Source organism: Bos javanicus, chromosome 17, assembly GCF_032452875.1.
Source record: "Bos javanicus breed banteng chromosome 17, ARS-OSU_banteng_1.0, whole genome shotgun sequence".
In the NCBI taxonomy this organism is placed as follows: domain Eukaryota; kingdom Metazoa; phylum Chordata; class Mammalia; order Artiodactyla; family Bovidae; genus Bos; species Bos javanicus.
Genome location: NC_083884.1, coordinates 45,096,816 through 45,119,380, shown reverse-complemented (window position 1 = coordinate 45,119,380; position 22,565 = coordinate 45,096,816). Strand labels below are relative to the sequence as shown.

At 47.6% G+C, this 22,565-nt stretch overlaps 1 protein-coding gene across 1 annotated transcript; it reads right to left on the bottom strand.

Annotated features, from left to right (window-relative positions):
- Positions 1–966: 966 nt before the first annotated feature.
- LRCOL1 (leucine rich colipase like 1) lies at positions 967–11,489 on the bottom strand. Its single transcript, XM_061384451.1, has 7 exons — positions 11,432–11,489; positions 10,904–10,930; positions 3,602–3,705; positions 2,483–2,608; positions 2,248–2,373; positions 2,057–2,179; positions 967–1,152 (listed from the first exon to the last, which is right to left on the bottom strand). Exons 3-7 carry the CDS (start codon positions 3,695–3,697, stop codon positions 1,150–1,152), a joined length of 474 nt encoding a protein of 157 aa, XP_061240435.1. The 5' UTR covers positions 3,698–3,705; positions 10,904–10,930; positions 11,432–11,489; the 3' UTR covers positions 967–1,149.
- Between the last annotated feature and the right edge of the window lie 11,076 nt (positions 11,490–22,565).

Here is a 22,565-nt window from a genome sequence, read left to right as displayed (position 1 = left end):
AACATGCATAGGAATGTGCACAGTAGCTTTACTCATAGTTAAACTGGAAACAACCCGAACGTCCACCCACCGATGATGGACAAACAACATGTACAAACTCAAATGGAACAGCAAGGAACAACGTCCGGCCACAATGCAGATGAGCCTGGAGAGAATCACCCTCAGTGAAGGAAGCCACCGTGGCCACGGATTGGGCGAGTTTGTCTACTCGGAGTGTCCAGAGCAGGCAAATCCGCAGAGACAGAAAGTGGACTAGTAGTGGCCTGGGAAGTGGAGAGCGAGGGGTGGGGCGTGGAGGGGAAGAGGGAGGGGAGAGGAGGGAGCCGGGACGGGGAGGGACAAGGGAGGGGGAGGGAGGGGTGGGAAGAGGAAAGGGGAGGAGCGAGACAGAAGCTGGGGTGGAGCCTGAAGGCCTCTCTGGCTTCCTACAGACTCGGAGTAGAGAGGGACGTGGGAGGAAGGAGAGGGAGAGGAGGAGAAGGAAAGGAGGGAGAGGGAGGGGAATTTTTTTTAACAGAGCCCCAAAAAGCAGCCTGCTATCTGCAAGATGGGTGAGGGCACAGAGGAAGGCGAAGGTAAAATTTCTGGCGCTCTGGAAGCAGAGCAGCCAGTTGTGGTGTTCGCCTCTAGAAGCCACTGGAGGGAACAGTTTCTAGATCAGCCAGGACTTCAGCTCCTGGGGGAAGTGGGGACCCTGGTGACCAAGGGAGCAGGAGGAGGGGCCAGCGGGTGGCCCCTCCCCCCAGGGGTCTTCAGCGGGCTCCAGTGCCTTCACTGCACCATCCACAAGGTCAGGGGAGCCTTCCAACCTTTTATTTGTGATGACAAGTCACAGTCATGTGCCTGCAGGGGAGGGGCACGTCTACACCTGCCCTTTCCTCTGGGAAGACTTGGTCTCTGGTTGAGGGGGCTCCTCAAGATGGCCGAGCTGAGACCTGGGTCTCCACCCCCACAGAAACATGCTCACTCAGTCAGGAGGTTTATTCACGCTAAGTTATCACATTGAGGTTCCAGGAGCTGCCCCTGGCTTGCACGGACATGGGTGGTCTCGGGACTTCATGGTTAGACGTGTAATACCTGCAGGTCTTCATGGTCCCATGAACAGACTCAGGGTGTAGGGTGGTCTCCAGGGCACAGACTGGGCCCACGTCACTAGAAGGCACAGCACAATTAGGAAACACACAGGGAGACACAGCCCACGAGGCAGGAAGGAGTTGGCCTTCAGGGCCAGTTGGATAATGACCAGACACTCTCCTCGGCACCGACAGTCTGCACCTCTGGGGGAAGCCACTGACGGTGTTGCCTGGTTCACTTGGATACCTTGGGGACACCCGTGGACTCACTGTTGTGGCACCTGCTGCACCCACTGTTGTTCTGGGTGCTGATGGGCCATGGCCGGCAGGGGAGGATGCTCAGAAAGGCCTGGTTCTCAACCTCTGGGCTCAGACACACCTTTATAATCAGACTGAAGTCCTGGATCCTGGCATCCGAGCTCAGACACCAGAGCATCCTCTCCAACCTCGTCACCGTGCCCCCATCCCTTTCTGCCCTCAACTGTTCTCCACGGTGTCTTCAGGTTCTGTGTTCTGGGGGCTGACTTCTGCAGGCTGCCTCACTGAACCCTTTCCTTCTGGATTTCCAGTTCAGCCAGTGAAAGTCTCCAGTGGAGGAAACTCCTGAGAGGGGGCCCTCCCCTTCGTCCAGCCTGGGGTCTAGCCCCACAGGAGTTAGGCCCCGGTGCTGCCGGATCTTGTGGGCCCACCACCTACCACCATGCTGGCCCTTCCCCAAGTGCCCACGCTATGCCCTGCTGCCACCCTAGTGGACCTGAGAACCCACTCCCCACAACCTGTGTCCTTTTCTGAGCTCAGCCACGTTCCTGCTGCAGGTGCAGCAACAGGAGGCTAACTTGCAGAGACAACTGGTGGCCTCTCCTGGAGGAGACGGCCACCCACACACGTGGACACACCGCCCTCCAGGTCACTGCCCGCCTGCCTTCAGGCCAGTCGCGGGATTGAGCCCCCCAGGTGGGGCCGGACTGGGTTCCAGGACTCACCCAGGGCAAGCATTGGAGCAGGATGCCGCTCTGGGGGATGCAGCGGTTGGGGCTGAGCTCATTCAGCCGGATGCAGCACTTGCTGCGGCACTCGCTGTGGTAGTCGCAGTAGTCCCAGTTGGGCTGGGGACAGAGGTCGGAGGTCAGAGCTGGCGGGCGCCTCCCTCCAGCCCCGTGGCCCCTGGCCTCACCTTGCGCCAGGGCAAGCACTGCAGGAAGACGGTCTTGGCTTTGCAGTAGGTCTGCACGCTGTGGTTGTTGATGACACAGCACTTGCTCTGGCACTCCAAGTGGTCCTTGCAGATGTACCCATTTGGCTGCAGGAGAAGGAGAGCGGTCCTTTCTGCCAGGCCCCTGGCCCTCCTTTCAGGGGCTGCCTCCCCGGCCCCTTGCCCTCCACCTCTCACCCGCCCGGGCAGGACACACCTTCTTCCAGGACAGGCACTGCTGGAATACGGTCTGGGCGGTGCAGAACTTCTGAGGGTTCAGGCTGTTGGTGACACAGCAGTCACTCTGGCATTCATTGTGCGTCTCACAGGGCTCTCCGATGCGCTGCAAAGTTGGGGTTCCTTTACGTGTGCCCCCACAGATCCAGCGTCCCTGCAAGGCTGTTGTCCAGCCCGGCAAATTAGCTTGCCTGCCCGACACTGTTCCGGAAGGCTAAGGGAGCCAGGCCCAGAGGACAAAGGATGCTGGTGAGCAGAAGCTCACCTAGCCCATTCCACGTGCTCTCACAGTTTATAGGTGAGATGTCACGGTTCAGAGAGGGTAAGCGACTTGCCCAGGGTCACACAGCCAACTAGGAGTTGGAGCTGAAGCCCAGGCCTGCCACCTGCCCACCTCCTGTGAGGAGGTGCCCTCGACTTGGTTCTCAACATCTCAAAACTCCTTTACAAACGCAAAATTACTGGAGGCTGCAACGACGTCGTTGCGGGTTTACTATTGGCTGTGAGTAACTTTACCTCTTCTTGGCTGAGATAAAAGCTGTCGTCTGGGTTCAGGAACTGGAGGCCAGAAGCCGAGCGGGTGAGCGGGGGACAGAGGAGGGAGGTGCATCTGGAAAGCACCGGCCACACAGCGTGGTGCCCTCCCTCCTGCATCCTGCACAGTGGGCACCTTGGACCAGGCAGGACGTGGGGATCAGGGTGGTGACACACGGCCCCCAGGACCGACAGACTGCGTTGTCTTTGCTGTCACTCCATGACGCACAGGAGCTGGTCACATCACCCCACCAGACCACCCACTGCCCCGCCTCCTCCCATACTGCCTCTTCTGCACACACTCCCCAATCCTGTGTGGGGTCCCTGGACTTGGGACTTGGCACTGGGGATCTGGGGGTCCACCAAGAGCCAGTCATCCTGGGGATCTGAGAGCCTTAGGAAGCAGATGCATTCATGAAGTGGGGGTCCAGTTCAAAGTGGGGGTGGGGCAGGAGAAAAAGCACAGAGCACATGGCAGGAAAGGGGGCTAGGAGCCCAGGTGCCCTGGGGTGGGTCTGGCGAGAGTTAGCCCTGGGCCCTACAGAGACAGGGACGTGACACTTACCTTATGGGACAGCTGCTGGTACTTCTTTATTGTCAGCACCGGGGCCACGGGTAGCAAGCAGAGCAGTAGCAGCAGCAGATGCCCAGCGCTGGCCATCGCTCGGCCTGTTGGCACCAGAGGGCATGGATGCCTGCACACGAGGCTCCTCCTCCCCTCCCTCCTGCCTTCCTAATCCTTCTCCATCAACATGGATTTTCAAAAATGAATAGACAGGTTCTCTGGCTGTCCAGTGGTTAAGAATCCACCTTGCAATGCAGGGGGTGTGGGTTTAATCCCTGGCCAGGGAATTACGATCCCACACGTGTGTGCTGTGTGCTCAGTCACTTCAGTCGCGTCTGACTCTTTGCGACCCTGTGGACTGCAGCCCACCAGGCTCCTCTGTCCATGGGATTCTCCAAGCAAGAACACTGGAGTGGGTTGCCATGCCCTCCTCCAGGGGATCTTCCCAACTCAGGGATCGAACCCATGTCTCCTGCATTGGCAGGCAGGCTCTTTACCACTGAGAAGCCAAGATCCCACAGGCAGTGGAGCAAACAAGCTCACAAGCTCTGGAGTCCACAAGACACAAAGAAAAAAGATTCCACGTGCCACAGTGAGAACTGATGCAGCCAAATATATAAATAAACAGGAGTAGGGGCAAAATGGCATGATGTTAAGAAAAATAATGTGATTTTCTTAGAGGGGCTTTGTTTACAAAATTGTGTAGGATGTGCAGAGAATTCCCGTCCTTGCCTCCCCAACCCACCTCCGCCTCCATTGTTAATCTTAGTTGGGTGCATTTTCTGGGACCCATCAGCTGACACCGACACATTATTGTAAACTGAAGCCCACTGTGTCATGAGGGTTCAGTCTTGGTGCTGTACTGCTACAGGTTTGGACAAATGTATGATGTACCTGTGATTAAGGGTCATACAGGGTCATCTCACTGCCTGGAAAACCCTCTGTGCTCTGCCTGTTCACTCCCCACCCCTGGCACAGCCCACCCCATCCCTTACTGTCCCCATGGCTGTGCATTTTCTAGAGCATCCCGGGGTTGAACCGTGCACTGTGCGGCCTTTCAGATGACTTTTCCCCTTCCTAATACACACCTGAGGGCCCTCCGTGTCTCTTTAGGGCTTGTAGCAAATTTCTCTTTATTACTGATGGAAAATAGATTTTCAACAACACTTTTCGCTGGAGAACGATCAAGCCCTTTTTTGCTTCAGAGGAGAATGTCTCTGAGGTTAATGTGTGCCCGGGGGGCCTACCCTCTGCAGCCTGCTTCCTCCTGCGCCTCCGAGTCCCTCTGCAGAGGCCCTCTGGACCCCCAGCCTGAGCTGCTCCGACCCACTGGGGCTATGTGGTTGGTTCCCTGGCTGTTCATAGAGCTGGCAATTTGGTTTCCAATTTATTCCTAATTGTTTTTTTCAATGGAGATGATATTCAAACAGCATAAAATTAACCATTCGGAAGTGTACAATTCAGTGGCATTTCATGCATTTTTCATGTTGTGTAACCACCACCTCCAACTAGAACAGGAGTCCTCAATCCCTGGGGCTGTTAGGAACCAGGCTGCACAGCAGGAGGAGACTGGCGACTGAGCGGAGAAGCTTCATCTGTATCTATAGCCGCTCCCCATTGCTCACATGCTCACATTACCGTAGCCTGAGCTCTGTCTCCTGTCCGCTCAGTGGCGGGATTGGATTCACATAGGAGCGCGAACCCTACTGTGAACTGCGCATGCGGGGATCTAAGTTGCGGGCTCCTTATGAGAAATCATCCTGAAACCATCCCCACCCCACAGCCCTGGAAAACTTGTCTTCCATGAGACTGGTCTCTGCTGCCAAAAAGGTTGGGAACCACTGATCTAGAATATTCTGTTATCCACCACAGCCGGGGCCCATCAGCAGAGCCACTTGCACAGAGCCCTGCAGGGAGCGGAAGTGATCCGAACACCGTCCTTTCGAGTTCTGCCGAGCACAGTGTAGAAGCCCAGAAACTCTGGGAAGGTCGGGGGTGAGCGGGGTGGGGTTCCCCAGGCTGCCGAGTCCCCTGCCCCCCTCCCTCCCTCCATCCCATGTTCCAGAATCTCTCCTGGCTTGTCTTGCAGCCCCACCTTGTCACTGGCCCCTGTGGTCTCCAGCTCAGGACCCTGTGATGTGACAGGAACAGTGTCCTCGGGGACCACAGGCCCCCCACCTCAGACTCTCCCAGGTCACTCTATTTGTTGTGGGGCCATGGGGAGACCACTGGGTCTTTTGAGGGTCTGGTTTCCCTCTCTGTGAAGTGAGGTGTGGGCTCCCTTTCAACTAATGGTTTTCAGATGATTCCGTGAAGTCACGATGTCATCTGCCTTCCAAAGCACAGTGCAAATCTGCTTTCTAAACTCCCTGAAATGTTGAGGTCCCAAGCCCAGGAACACACCCAGCTCTCCAGGTTGAGTCCTCCCCATCCTCAGCCTCCCCCATCTGGCTGCCTTGTCTGGGCCCCATGCTAGGAATTCAGAGCCTTTGGGAGAACAGAGCTGGGGAGGAGCACAGACTGGGGAGGGGGGGGGTGGCGGTGCATGAGAGGGAGTGGTTCCCTCCCACCCAGACAAGCCAACCAGGAAAGTTTTGGGCAGTGGTGTTGGTGGGGAGTGGGACAGCACTGGAGGTGCGGGGGTGGGCGGGCAGGGGTCTGGTTTGTTTCCTGCTCCTCTCACCTCACACAGGAGCACCTGATCCAAATGAGCAAGGCTGGTATTTTCTCCCGAGCCATTACTGTCAGCACAGATTCCTTTGGCCCCATACAAATACCGAGAAATAACCCTGTGCCTCCCATAAGGACAGAACTGAGCAACACAAAACATCTCAGAAAGGCAAAAGGCTTTTAGCCTCATTTATATGTTTTTGTCAATGGAAATGACAAATCACGGCTTCCCTGGTAGCTCAGTGGTAAAGAATCCGCCTGCCAATGCAGGAGACTCAAATTCGATCCCTGGCCCGGGAAGATCCTACATGCCTCAGACCAACTACTGAGATTATGTGCACCACAACTATTGAGCCTACATGCTGCAACTACTGAAGCCCATGGCCTGGAGCCTGTGCTCCACAATAAGAGGAGTCACTTCAGTAAGAAGCCCACACACTTCAACAAAGAGTAGTCCCCACTGCGGCAACTAGAAAGTAGCCCCCTCTCACTGCAACTAGAGAAAAGGCGGCACAGTAACAAAGACCCAGCCCAGCCAAAAAGAAATAAATAAAAATTATATAAAAAACAAGTCACAGGATACGTCACTGCTCTGAGTTTTGGTTTTCGGTAATTTTAGATTTAAATGTACCGGCAGTAAACCATAGCTCATGAGCCACAAAAAGCATATGCATGTCATTCAGAAGTTTTGCTAATTGCTTCAAAAGAGACACAATAGCATGAACTCAGAGCCCTGTTTGGAGCTATTTGTTACTGAAAAGTGATAAAGACGAAGAGAAAAGAGACCAGAGGATGCTGGTCTTAGTGACAAGAATACCATTTCTCTTTTAAATTCTGCCTTTAAAAAAGCAAGTCAAGGACTTCCCTAGTGGTCCAGGAGTTAAGAATTCACCTTGCAATGCAGGGGATGTGTGTGTGATCCCTGGTTGCGGAACTAAGATCCCACATGCCGAGGGGCAACTAAGCCCATGCCCAGCAACTACTGACCCTGTGCACCACAGCTAGAGATTCTGTGCAGCACAACGAAGACCCAACAAATATATGATTTTTTAAAAAAAGCACTTCAAAGTCTATGTCAACATGTGACAACAGCATTCTAAACTTTTCCCCTCAAAGGAAAAAAAAAAAAATAGCACCTGCAAAGCTGGGACACACCTTTATCACATGAGCATCCTGCGTGTTGACAGATGCCCAGGTGTGTCTGAGAGTTTCCTCCCAGCTCACTGCAGCTCTGCCGGTGTGAGCAGGCTGTTCTGGCTTCTGGGGCCTCACTGGGGGCCCCTGAACCTCCCAGTCTTCCCACCCAGACTCCTGACCCTCTACTCCAAAGTGGCCCTTGGGAAAAAGACAAGTGTTTCCATGGTGGAACCCGAGACACAGTTCCTAGTCCTGGGAGACCAAACTTACAGACAGACCCACAGCCTAGAGCAGCCAGCCAGGGCAGCCGGTCAAACCTCTCAGTGACCCCAGATGTCCACCCTGGTTTTGCCCCACCTCCAACTCAGGACCAGCCTGAGAAGCCAAATGTGCCCCCTAACCCACCACATGGGATGCCCGTATCAGTCTGCCAGGCTGCGTAACAAACACCACAGACAAGGATGGTCTTGCATCCTGGAGGCTGGCAGGCCCAAGTCAAGGTGTGGGCAGGGCTGGTTCCCTCTGGGGCCGCTCTCCTTGGCATCTTCTCCCTGTGTCCCCACATGGCCATCACTGTGTGCCTGTGTCCTGATCTCTTATAAGGACACCAGTCCTGTGTGATGAAGGCCCACCCTATAGACCTCATTCTTCCTCAGTCACCTCTTTAAAGGCCCCGTCTCCACAGACAGTCACATCCTGAGGTCCCGGGGTAGGATTTGGGAGGACACAGTTCAGGCCATAACAACACCTCATATCTAGTCAGTCGGCCCATCCTTCCCACTGACATCCTCCCCTTGGGTGCGTGGAGCCAAGCTTTCCAGCCATCAGTGTCTGCCCACTGCCTGTCTTCGGGCCTGGTGCAGGGATGGACCAGCCCACATGCTGGGAAAGCTCTGGATCAGCTGTCCCTCGTCCCCGGCTGCAGCCTCCTCCCCGCAGCTGACCACCACCCTTCTGCCTTCCAGCTGATCTGTGAGGGCCGTCGGCAGAAGGGTGCAGGAACTTGGTTTCCTTCACAGCAGGTCAAAGGTCTCGGATGCCACACATCGCATGATTTGAGGAAAATGACACCAGACAGTTGAGTCGTATAAACATTTTCCAAGATAAATGGCAGCCCCACAGTCCCTGTTTGAACTTTGTACACTCTGTTCCCACATCATAGCAAACGTGTCAAATACAATCATTATTTCATAACTGAATAAGAGCTAAATTTCGATCACAACTTGAACATTTTAACATTTCAGACCTGCAATGTTCTTTTTTATATTATGAAGATTTTTCTAAACAAATTCTTTTGTTATTATTTTATTGATTTATTTGGCTGCACAATTTCTCAGTTGCTGCATGTGGGATCTGGTTCCCTGATCAAGGATCGAACCCAGACCCCCAGCATTGGGAGCAAGGAGCCTTAGCCACTGGAACACCTGGGAAGTTCCAAAGTAGAACTGGACATGGAACAACAGACTGGTTCCAAATCGGGAAAGGAGTACTTCAAGGCTGTATATTGTCCCCTGCTTATTTAACGTATATGCAGAAATGCCGGGCTGGAGGAAGCACAAGCTAGAATCAAGATTGCCAGGAGAAATATCAATAACCTCAGATATGCAGATGACACCTTCCTATGGTAGAAAGCGAAGAAGAACTAAAGAGCCTCTTGATGAAAGTGAGAGGAGAGTGAAAAAGTTGACTTAAAACTCAGCATTCAGAAAACTAAGATCATGGCATCTGGTTCCATCATTTCATGGCAAATAGATGGCGAAACAATGGAAACAGTGACAGACTTTATTTTGGGGGGCTCCAAAATCACTGCAGATGGTGACTGCAGCCATGAAATTAAAATACGCTTACTCTTTGGAAGACAAGTTATGACCAACCTAGACAGCATATTAAAAAGCAGCAACATTATTTTGCCAACAAAGGTCCATCTAGTCAAAGCTATGGTTTTTCCAGTAGTCATGTCTGGATGTGAGAGTTGGACTATAAAGAAAGCTGAGGGCCGAAGAATTGATGCTTTTGAACTGTGGTGTTGGAGGAGACTCTTGGGAATCCCTTTGACTGCAAGGAGATCCAACCAGTCAATCCTAAAGGAAATCAGTCCTGAATATTCATACTTTGGCCACCTGATGCAAAGAACTAACTCATTGGAAAAGACCCTGATGCTGGGAAAGATTGAAGGCGGGGGGAGAAGGGGACGACAGAGGATGAGATGGTTGGATGGCATCACCGACTCAAGGGACATGAGTTTGAGTAAGCTCTGGGAGTTGGTGATGGACAGGGAGGCCTGGCATGCTTCAGTCCATGGGGTCGCAAAGAGTTGGACATGACTGAGCAACTGAACTGGACTGAAACATCCTTTATGTACTGCTTGGCATGGCATGTGGGATCTTAGTTCCCCAACCAGGGATCAAACCCATGCCCCCTACATTGAAAGGCAAGGTCCTAACCACTGGACCACGGGGGAAAACCTACAGTGTTCTTTTTGTATTTTAAACCAGGGGGAAATTTTTTTTCTCATATTGTTTCTTAGGCCCTTGAAAAGTGCGCAGGCCCAGTTTATAAAATTGGGTACGTTGTGCCTTGTCAAACAGCCCCCACAACACGGAAGCACTGGATCCTCCCCCTCCGGGGCTCAAGAAAGCCCAGTTCATGGAAGGTCACAATCTACCTGTGCTCGTAGCCCATCAGTCACAACGACCAAGAGCAGGGAGCTGCCCAAGGGCCCATCAGTGGATGATAGACAAAGAAAATGAGGCCCGTCCACATAATAGAATATTACTCTCCTTAAAAAGGACGGAGACTCAGATGCCGGCTACAACACAGAAAAACCTGGAGGACATCATACTCAGTGAAATAAGACAGACACCAAGCGACAAATTCTGTATGATCCACTTTCATGGGACAGTGTTTCTCTTTGGGAAGATGAAAGAGTCCTGGAGAGAGATGGGGGGAAGGTTGCACAACAATGAAAATGCTCTTAATGGCTCTAAACTGTGCACCTAAAAATTGTTAAGATGGTAAATTCTATATTGTACGTATTTTACCAGGATTAAACTCAGGGTCCTGGAGGCATAGTTATCTCATATTTGCTGCCTCTAGTTATTTTCAAATATTCTTCTATGCACAGAATCTCTCTTCTTGGATATTCGTTTCTATGTCTCTCAAATCAGGCATCTTTGCACAGGTTTGCCTTCCAAACACCAATATCAGGTATGATTCCATGATATCTCAATCTGCCCAATAAAAGCCTGATGCCAAACCTTGCCAAAAACCTTACAAATCTGAATAATTTAAATTATATGATCAAACTACAGCTACTGTATTTACAACATAAACCCCTTGTGCTGGAGCCATACCCACCCTGCTTGTTTCAGTCTCTGCACAGGGAGGCGACTTAGCTTCTGGTGCCCATGAGAAAGGTGACCAGAAGGTGCAGCCCAGATGAGGGGTCACGGACAGGTCGCCCGGCACATTTACACATGGAAAAGCAAGACTCACCGGTCACTGTGTGAGATTGGATATTCCCTGTGGAAAAAAATGCCCTCTGGTAGCTGATAACAGCTTAAGTTCACAGCGATCCTACCTTTAAATCTTGGGGCCCACTTGCTTCTTTGTGTGGAAGTGACACTGACCAGGCTGTGGCCACAGAAAAGACTCCCAGCCCAGAAGCAGAGACTCGCCCGAGAGGGCTGCCCAGAATCACTGGAACGGCCCCCAGCCCCTCCTCTGCTCCCACCGTGTCCCCGTCTCTGCCCTCCAGGAGAAATCACTTCCTTGTTCAGGAGAGACCAGATGCACAGTGACCCGTGGCCAGGGCACCCAGGACAGCAGGACGCTGGCCCACACAAGAACGCCAGAAACCAGCCGCAGCCCCTGCAACTACGGCTGCCGGCCAGTGACCGCAGCCTCCCAGGGTCTGCTCGCCTCCACTGAGGACCAGCCCCTAGCCCCTCACCTGGGACACCCTGCTTCAGGTCAGCCGCCCCGGCCTCCCCACCAGCACCCCTCAGGGCCCCTGGAGCCCACCTCTTTCACTCTCAGGGTCCCCAACTGCCTGCCTGGGGGCTGCCGATTCCCGGCCATGTTTGTTCTCATGTGGGTGGTGTGAACACAGTGTTCATTCAATTAACATTGACTGACATTTACCTCTGGCTCCATGCCCAGCTCTGGGAAGAAGACGGTGCGTCAGCATCTGCCTTGTCACCCGGAAAGGAGTTCTGGGCTTACTGCGGGGGAGAGCGTGCACAGACCACAGAGAGCCTTTAGGGGAGCGGTAGGGATGCCGGGAGGAGTACCGGGGTTCTCCAGGTGGGGTTCCCTAGGTTGGGGGAGGCAGGACAGAGGTCCCGGCAGAGCAGGGGGATGGGTTGTGAAGAGGCTCCAACTGGGTTTGGGGGGTGGGTGAGAGGGTGGGGCCTGGAGAGCTGGCGCGAGAACCTTCACAGGGCAGAGGGTCTCAGAAAGCTCGGGCACCACGCGGTCCAGACGAAATGGCACTGCCGAACCTCGGGGTCAGTGGGCTCTGTGGAGCAGGCGCCTGTAAGAACCAGACTGGAGGACTTCTCTAGCGGTCCAATGGTTAACAACCGGCCTTCCAATGCAGGGGATGTGGGTTCGATCCCTGGTGGAAGAAATAAGATCCCACATGCTGCGGGGCGACTACTGAGCGCGTGCTCCGCAGCAAGAGAAGCCTGTGCTACAGCAGAGACCCGGCACAGCCAAAAAAGAACTGGGGCTGGGTGCTGATGGTGTGTGGGAGGTGAGGGCGTCAGGGACCCAGGACAACTCCAGGTTCTAGGGAGGGTCTGTGAGGGACTCTGTTCTGCACAGCATTTCAAGGGCCCACCACTGCCAGCAAGCCCCCCAAAGCTCAGTAGCCCAAAGGGCAATCTGTGACTGCCTCTCTGGTGCTGTGGATTGATGGGGCTTGACAGGGAGGTTCTCAGTGGGACTCACACAGCAAAGGGCAGTCAGATTGTGCCAGGCTGGTGAAGTGATCTGAAATGAAGCCTCTTCCACCAAGGTAGCTGGAACTGGACCGGCTGGGGCACCTCCCCCATATGGCTTCCTCGCAACACTGAGTCCCAGGAGGACCCAGGCCAGGAGCCAGCACCACCCCCGGAGATGCCTGGTCAGCACAGGAGATGGAATGATCCTCCCAGGGCTGAAACCCAGGAGTAGCCACTATCCCTCAGGGAGGTCGCAGAGGGTGAGGAGTGGCTGCTGGCCATGGAATATGGTTTCTTAAGGGATGAGGAAGACAGTCTAAAACAGATCTCCGTAATATACTAAAAACAATGAATTATATACTCTAAATGGGTGAAATGTATAACCTGTGACTTTTATCTCAATAAAGCTATTTAGGAAACGAAATTTATTTGAACTTTTACTTATAACTTGATTGTTGTATACATTTAAAAAATTCTATTCTTGCTTTATTTTTATTCTTATCAGAGAGTAGCATTGCCTTTTACCAAAGGTTTTAGAATTCAATTTAATAACTTGATTTTTTTCACTTGTAAAATGACTTTTTAAGTAAAAAAACAAACAAAGAAACCTTTATGGGACTCAATCCTCCTAAGACTAATTTCTTTAATTTTTTAAACCATTTTAAAAAATTGAAGTATAGTTGATTTGCAATGTTGTGTTAGTTTCTGGTGTACAACAAAGTGATTATATATGGGGATCTCTGGTGGCTCAGCAGTAAAGAATCTGCCTACAGTGCAGGAGACATGGGTTCAATCCCTGGGTTGGGAAGATGGAGAAGGAAATGGCAATCCACTCCAATTTCTTGCCTGGAAAATTTCATGGACAGAAGAGCCTAGCAGGCTACAGTCCATGGGATCACAAGAGTCAGACACGATTTAGCGACTAAACCACCCATCACTATATATATATGTGTGTGTGTGTGTATGTATATATATGTGTGTATATATATATCTGATCTGATATAAAAAGAGAGAGACAGAGAGGCTAGAAATCAACTACAAGAAAAAGAAACTAAAAAAAAAAAAAACTGCAAAAAAACACAAACATGTGTCCATGCTAAACAATTTGCTACTAAACAACCCGTGCTGAGGGGAGACTTGCATCCGCTGGCCTCAGGCAGGGGTGGGTGTTGGTGTCAGCCACAACTCTTAAGGGACCCGTGCTCTTGGCTCTCCCCCTCAACCTGGCCAGCCTACTATTCACTCTTTGTCCACCTCACGCTGTCCGCTTATCTGGAGCCTTCACAACCTACGATCCTCTAGTTAGCTCTGTAGGTGAGTGGGTGAGTGGGTGAGTCTGTACACTTCAGTGGGGAGATAGTAGAAGGTCTCCACTCCAGAAGGAGGACCAAGCGTCATTCTAGAACTTAGCTTTGCCAGAAATAAAATGGATATCTTGCTCACTCTCTCTCACTCCTAGTACTCAGTCAGGTTGGCCCCTAAATTAAAGGGGTTGTGTGTGGTTATCACAGTGAGCCGACAGATACCGTCTCCAGGGAATCTGTGCTGGGACACATCTGAGCTGGAGGCTCATTTGTCTCTTTTGAGCACCAGGACTTGAAATTTAAATCAAGCCAGATTAGATGATGTCAGTCGGAATGGATTAGCTTTTAAGTTAATAAATGAGCTGGCACAGAACTACAAACACAAACATTTAGGAATTTTGCTACATACATGTATTCAGGAAGATTCACTGTAACAGACAAATCTCAGGAAAAGAGAGGCAGAAAATATCTGTGTCAGCAGAGTCAGAGAAACGACCAAAGACTGATGCAGAAAATGACCTGAAACACTAACAACCTGTATCTTCAAGACAGCACAGATGCCTCTTACTAACCAGAGGAAGGGTCATATGAAGAGAACAATAAGAAGAAAAACAAAAGTTTTGGATGATATTTCACTATATCTGCCTACTACCCTATGTATGAAAAACAAAAGGTGTCCACACAAAGGTAGGGCTTCCCAGGTGGCTCAGTGGTAAAGAATCTGCCTGCCAATGCAGGAGCTGCAGGAGACGCAGTTTTGATAAGCTGAGCCAGGAAGACTCCTGGAGAAGGAAATGGCAGCCTTCTAGTATTCTTGCCTGGAGAATCCCATGGACAGGAGAAGCCTGGAGGGCTTCAGTCCATGGGGACACAAAGAGTTGGACACGACCGAGTGACTGAGCATGCACACACACAAAGGTAATCTCCAAATACAGCTTTTTACTCAAGAAGAATAGGATGAAGCTCATTAGAAGGGTCCCAGTGTGTGGAACCCTTCTTTTATTTAGGGGCCAACCTAACTGAGAAGTAGGAGTAAGAGTCAGAGAGTGAGCAAGATACCATTTTATTTCTGGCAAAGCTACTTCTAGAATGCTGCTTGGTCCTCCTTCTGGAGTGGGGACCTTCTGCTTAATTGCAAATCATGCATTAAGCCAACAATTCTGATAAACATGGTAATTCAAAATGAATAATAAATAAAGCTTGTCCACATTCTGTCAGCTAGGGGGACTTTTGGCTCATGTAATGCTTGCTCAGTTTCTAATGTCCCATGTCCTAAGTGCTATGGGACTGCACACATTCCACCTTCTGTTTTTCTTGGAATTGACTTTGTAAAGGTCATCACTCCAATTGCATTAGTTCCATGTCATAGAAAAATACTCTCTACAAACAATGGATCCAGTGTAGCTGGCTGTGACTCAAGAGGACCTATAAGTTGGCATCCATTTAATCGAGGAATTAACAATGGGACTGATCAGTCTTACACACTTAGATGGGGAAGGAAATGGCAACGCACTCTAGTATTCCTGCCTGGAGAATCCCATGGACAGAGGAGCCTGGTGGGCTACTGTTCTTGGGGTCACAAAGAGTCGGACACGACTGAGTGACTAAGCATAAGCACACACTTAGAACAACCTCATTTGACAGTACACAAAAAATGAATCTGCCTACTGGTAGAAGGCTGATACTACACTAAACCCGTACAAAGGACATGAAACCAGTCACAAAGGGAGACTAGATCTTGCCAGAACAGATGGAATTCACGTGTAGGATAACAAGTGTCAAAGAGAATCAAGTAACAATCAAGCTAAAGAGAAAGAAAAGAGAATTTTATTCAGGCCAAACCAGAGATCATAACCTAGGAAACATTATCAGAAGCTCTGAGAACTGCTCCATTGATCAAGAGTTATAGATATATTTTGAGACAAGGAACTGTGCACAGTTCATCAAAAGTTTTGTTTTAGTCATTTACGCATGTACAGAAAAAGCTTTTGGTCAATGTGACCCCTTGAAAAAGATGAAAGATCCATTTACAAGATGAAAAAGGAGTGTTAATCTTAGAATCACAATACTATCATCTGAAGAAGGAGACCAACTTTTCTCAAAGGTTGATTTCCTCCTCCTGCTTTGAAGAGGTCTGGTTAATATATAACCTGGATGTACACTGCCCATTGAGAACGGTCTACCACAAAGTGGGAATGTCATTTATTTTTTTTCTTTCTGTCTTGGTTAGATTATCCTGCTGTAGAAAACTTATGAGTTTTCATCATCACAAGTATTTCTTTCTATTTTCTAAAAGACCAGCCTCCAATTGTGCCCCTTGTAGTAGAAAGAGCCCTAAAAGCACATCACCATAGCGATAGACATGTGAATTATGACATGTAGGCGTCCCTGGTAATCCAGTGGTTAACCTGCCAATGCAAGGGACATGGATTCAATCCCTGCTCCGAGAAGATCCCACATGCCATGGAGCAACTAAGCCTGAAAGCTGCAACCACTGAGCCTAGAGCCCATGTTCTGCAAGAGAAGCTACTGCAATGAAAAGCCCACACACTAGAGAAGAGCCCCCACTCTCTGCAACTAGAAAAAGCCCACACAGAGCAATAAAGACCTACCATAACCAAAATATAAAGTAAATAAATAAATCTTAAAAAATTATGGCTTGTGCTGAAAAGGAAGCTTTCATCACATTTTATGTTAAATTTATAAAAATAAACAGGACAGTGAGGAATATTTTAATGCCAGAGAAATATTTTAATATTTATTTATTTAACTTTTTATTTGACTGCCTCCAATCTTAGTTGTATCATACAGGATCTTTCCATCTGGCGTGGAGACTCTCTAGTTGTGGCTTAATGACTCACTAGCTGTGGCACGCGGGCTTCATTGCCTTGCAGAATGTAGGATCTTAGTTTGCTGACCGGGGGTCAAACCTGTGTCCCCTGTGTTGCAAGGCAGATTCTTAACCACTGGACCATGAGGGAAATCCAGGAATGTTTTATTTTTTAATTTTGTTTTGTTTTAGTTATGTTACTAAAATTTAATAAGAAAACTTTGAACAGCTTTCATCTTTAATATATTTGCTTACTTTATCTTGTTCTTAATCATTATGACAAGACTAAAGCAAAAATCCTGTACGCTATGGGATACACGTGATGGAACAATTAAGGGTCACTTCAGCACAGAAGAAAACACTTTGAACCAGCAAAACCTGATGTTCAAGATCAAAAACAGTCAGAAGCTATGACCAAGAGTTACTTAGTTTGAGACTCTCAGGGGTTTGTCAATTATAAGAGGATGAGCTTTTTACTCTGGTCTCAGTAATGAGATATGGTATTTTATGCCAAGTGGGCTGTTGTGCCAGGTGTGGGGTTAGTCTAAGCATGTTACTCACTCTGTTAAATGTACTGGAGGCCACAGATCTCTGAGAGTGTATGCACTGGAGCAAGGGCTGCTGGGTGTGGTGCGAGACAGAGATGACATCAGTGTCATAGCTTACAGGTCAACCAAAAACGTTTTGAGATCTTTCAGAAGAAAACTGAGAAATAAGAAGTTTGATTTAATATTTGCTGTCAATGATCCACCAATTTTAAAAGCCTACAATCTGAAGGATAATTTCTTTCATTTTAGTAACTGGATCTCCTGATTAGTTACCTCCGATGAAATTCCAATGCTATGCCAAGGTATGGTACATCAGTTTACATTAGTCCATATGAGAAAAGATCTGTAAAATAGCCACATGTTAAATCTTTCAGTAGGGTTGAAGGACATTCAGACTTTATACGAATAAGGGATTAGCGAAGTCTGTGGGTAGAAAGGGATTGTGATCACTGATCTCTTGGGGAAGGATGAGAAAGCTACAGCCAGCAGATAGAAAGTAGCACTGAAATGAGCTCTGAATTTCCCCTTTTTCTGAGGCAGCTAGTCAGCTTTCTTAGTGAATCTTGGTCAGGCGTTCCCACTAGTAGACGACTGACATTTCACAGTGGCCACAACAGGGGACAAAACTCAACACTGGAGAGAGACCAACGCTGACAACATCAGAGGCAGGAAATAGGGAGGAGAGGGAGAACTAGACAGGCCAAGAACGCAGGCCAAAGTGAAGAATAAAGATTGATTAGGCTGCTGGTTGTAAAGAAAATCCAATTTTGTGCCCAGTGAAGTTCCCACAATGCCTTTTGTGAAGAGGCATCTCTGAATTCAGGCTGAAAATGCAAAATAATATTAAGTATGACAACACTGCAAGCCTATCATGCCCTAGCACTGTATAATTTCATAAGCAATTTTTTAAATGCCTCATTTAAAAAAAAAAAAAGGAAATTGAGGCTTAGGTGGAGTAAGGGACATGCCATAAATCATATCAACCATGAGGTAGAACTGAGATTCAAAACTATCTGTCCTTTTTTTTTTTAATTATTTTTTCTCATGTTGGGTCTTCTTTGCTGCATGGGGTTTTCTCTAGTTGCAGCAAATGGGGGCTACTATCTAGTCGTGGTGCTAGGGCTTCTCATCGCAGTGGCTTCTCTTGTCACCGAGCAAGGGCTCAGTAGCTGTGGCTCCAGGGCTCCAGTGCACAAGCTCTGTGGTGTGTTGGCTTAGTTGCTCCACAGCGTGTGGAGTCTTCTCGGACCAGGGATCAAACCCATGTCTCCTGCACTGGCAGGTGGATTCTTCACCACTGAGCCATCAGCGAAGCCTGGTCTATCTTTAGTTCTACACTGCATTACCAGGTGGAACACAAGGTCAATTAATGATCAGGTCTTTGTACAAAAAAGAAACATCTGACTGTAAGTGCTGTACGGAGTTTTAAGGCAATGGACTTGTTTGATCATTTTATTAATCAAGAAGTGTGTGTGTGTGTGTTAGTCCCTCAGTCATATCTGACTCTATGCAACCCCATGGCTATAGCCCCCGGGGCTCCTCTGTCCATGGAATTCTCTAGGCAAGAACACTGGAGTGAGTTGCCATTCCCTTCTCCAGGGGATCTTTGTGACCCAGGGATTGAACCCAGGTCTTCTGCATTGCAGGTAGGTCCTTTACCATTTGAGCCACCAGGGAAGCCCCAATCAAGGATGAAGTATTATTAAGTTATATAGTGCCTTGGTGGGCTTCCCAGGTCATGCTAGTGGTAAAGAACCCACCTGCCAATGCAGGAGATATAATAGACGTGGGTTTGATCCCTGGCTTGGAAAGATCCTCTGGAGGAGGGTGCGGCAACCCACTCTAGTCTTCTTACCTCGAGAATCCCCTGGACAGAGGAGCCTGTCAGGCTACAGACACCATAGGGTTGCAAAGAGTGGGACACAACTGATGCAACTTAGTGTGCACATGCAACTACCTTATCCTCACTACTCCCCAGGTGGCAGACTGGATGAAGCTGTGGCTCCCTCAGCTGGGAATCTGGAAAGACCTCTGCTGTCATGGGGTTCCCTCTTTTGTCCTCTTCACCTCTAGCCTCCCTCTGATGTGACCCTTTCCACATGCACCCCGAGCTGTTTTGTTTGTACTCTCCAACTTCTGTGTTGCTCTTCTTTCCTGAACTTGCTTTCCTCTTAGATTGCCTTCACTATACTTGATTCACACTCAGGGCCCACTTTTCACATTTCTCTCCCTCTGCTTCAAAGTCTCTGCCTTCGCCAATGCTACAGTCTTCTCTCAGGATGTTGGACCCCTAGGGAACCTCACTGTCCCCTCATCTTCTGGTTGTACTGTGCACAACTTTCCTGGTCTCAAATATCTTCACCCACTCTGCCCACCCTGAAAACATGGCAGTGCTGGCCAGGTCCTGCTCATTGCTGTGGTGTTAAGGTTGCAGCTGTCCACACAACTCATCCCTCCAGAGATTCTCACTGCCAGGAAGAAGTTGTCCACTTCAGGGTGAGGAACAACAGTGACTGTGACATGTTGGACATCTCAGTGAGGCAAGGGAACATGCAGAGTCAAGGATGAAATGACAGGAAGCTGTCTGTGAGGGGAAGCTGACCAGGGCAGCACGGGCAGCCCCTCTGTCAAGGGACAAATTGACACTATTGTTGACTGAAGCAAACACATATCAACCAGAGTCCCAGAGGAGATCCGTTTGGACTGCTTTAGACCAGTCTGAACTTACTTATACCACTCTGGTCTAGTTTAGACTGGTTTGATCTGGATTAGGCTGGTCTGATTTGGTTTAGGTTGGTTTGATCTGATTTAGACCAATTTTGATTTTAGGCTGGTTTGAACTGGCTTAGATCGGTTTAGTTCAGTTTAGACTAGCTTATATCAGCTGCAACTACTTTAAATGTATAGACTGCAGCTAACCTATGGGATGCAGCAAAACATTTCTAAGTAAAAAGTTTATAGCAATACATTCCTGCTTCAAGGAAAAAGAAAAATGTCAAACAAACTACCCCTACACCTAAAGCAACAAAACAAAGAAGAACAAACAAAACCCAAAGCTAATAGAAGGAAATAAATCATAAAGATCAGAGCAAAAATAAATGAAATAGAAATAAAGTGATAGCAAAAATCAAATTAAAGATTGTTTATTGAGAAGATAAACAAAATTGATAAACTTTTAGTTAGACTCATCAAGAAAAAAGAGAGAGGACTCAAATCAATAAAATTAGAAATGAAAAAGAAGTTAAACTGACACTGAAGAAATACAATGGATCATAAAAGAATACTACAAGCAGTTACACACCAATAAAATGGACAACCTGGAAGCAATGGACAAATTCTTAGCCAAGTACAACCTTCCAAAACTGAATCAGGAAGAAATAGAAAATATGAACAGACAGATCACAAGGAACAAAATTAAAACTTGTGAATTATTTAATCACAACTAGTGATTAAAATCTTCCAGGGCTTGATAGCTCATCACAGAGATGAGCTAACATCTATTTTTCTCAAACTCAAAAAATGCAGAGGGAGGAACACTCTTAAGTTCATTCTATGAGGCTACCATCACCCTGAAATCAAAATCAGACAAAAGATATCACCAAAAAACAACAAAAAAAAATATAGGCCAATATCTCTGATTAACATATATGCAAAAGTCCTCAGCAAAATACTAGCAAACGGAATCCAACAACACATTAAAAGGATTTCACACCACCATCAAATGGGATTTACCCAAGGGATGCAAAGATTTTTCAATATACACAAATCAATCAATGTGATCCACCACATCAATAAATTGAAGAATAAAAATCATATGATCATTTCAGTAGCTGCAGAAAAAGCTTTTGATAAAATTCAACATCCATTTATGATTTTAAAAAAACCTCCAGAAAATGGGCATAGAGGGAATCTACCTTTACATAATAAAGACATTATTAAATTTTAGATATTAAATTAACTATTGGTTTACTAGTTTTTGAGAATTTTTGCATCTATATTTTAAGGAATTAGTCTGTTCTTGTCATGTCTTCCTTTTTTTCCCACAGAATAATACTAGCTTTGTAGGATGAGTTGGGATCTGTTCCTTTCTTTTTTAACTTTTAAAAGTTAACGTTTAAAGAAGAACTAACATCAATCCTTCTCAACCTTTTCTAAAGAAATTGAGGGGTAAGGAACACATTCTAATTCAATCTATGAGGCCAGTATTACACTGATACCAAAGACAATACAAGAAAAGAAAACTACAGACCAATATTCCTCATGGATATAGATGCAAAAATCATCAATAAAATACCAGAAAACTAAATCCAACAGCATATTATAAGGATCATACACCATGACCAAGTGGGAATTATTCTAAAAATGCAAGAGTAATTCGACAATGAAAATTAGTCAGTACAATGTACCACATTAATAGCATCCAGGGTAAAAAGTGCATGGTTATCTCAATTGATGCAGAAAAAATTTTTCTTACAAAATCCAACATTCTTTCATGATAACAATCAGAGAAGTAGTAAAAGGCAGGAACTTTCCCGACGTGCTAAAAGGCATTTATGAAGCCACACCTAACATCACGCTCAATGGTGAAAGAGTGAAAGTTTTTCCCCTTGCATCAGGAAGAAGACAGGATGCCTGCTATCGCCACTGCCATCCACACTGTGCTGGAAGTTCTAGCCTGAAAGATCAGACAATAAAAATTAAAGGCCTCCAAGTCAGAAAAGAAGTCTGTTTGTAGATGATAGGGTCTTTTTAAAAACTTTTTATTGTGTATTGGGGGTATAGCCAGTTACCAATGTTGTGATAGTCTCAGGTGAACAGCAAAGGGACTCAGGATCCATTCTCCCCTAAACTCCCCTCCCATCCAGGCTGCCACGTAACATTGAGCAGAGTTCCCTGTGCTATACAGTTGGTCCTTGTTGGTTATCCATTTTAAAACAGGATCTTATATACAGAAAGTCCCAAAGAATCCACAAGAAAACTACTAGAACTAATAAATGAGTTCAGCAAATTTTCAGGATAGAAGAACAACCCATAAAAATCAGTTGTGGTTCTACACACCATCAAGGAACAATTAAGAAATTAAGAAAATCATTCTCTTAAAGTAGCATCCAAAAAAATTACACAGAAATAGATTTAACCAAGGAAGTGAAAGAGTTGTATAATAAAAATGACAAAATATTGCTTAAAGGAATGAAAGAAGATGTAGATAAGTGGGATGACATCCTATGTTCATGTATTGGAAAACAATATTGCTAAGATACTACTACTCAGAGCAAACAAGATTCAATGCAATTGCTATCAAGATTACAATGGTCTTTCCTGCAGAAATGGTACTACTGATCCTTAAATCCATATGGGATTGCAAGGGGCACTGAATAACCAAAACAATATTGAGAAAGAAGAACAAAGTTGGAGGATTCACATTTTCCAATTTTCCCATAAAGCTATAGTTATCAAAACAATGTGGTGCTGGCATAAGGACATACAGATAGAACAATGGAATAGAATAGACAGAAAGACCAGAAATAA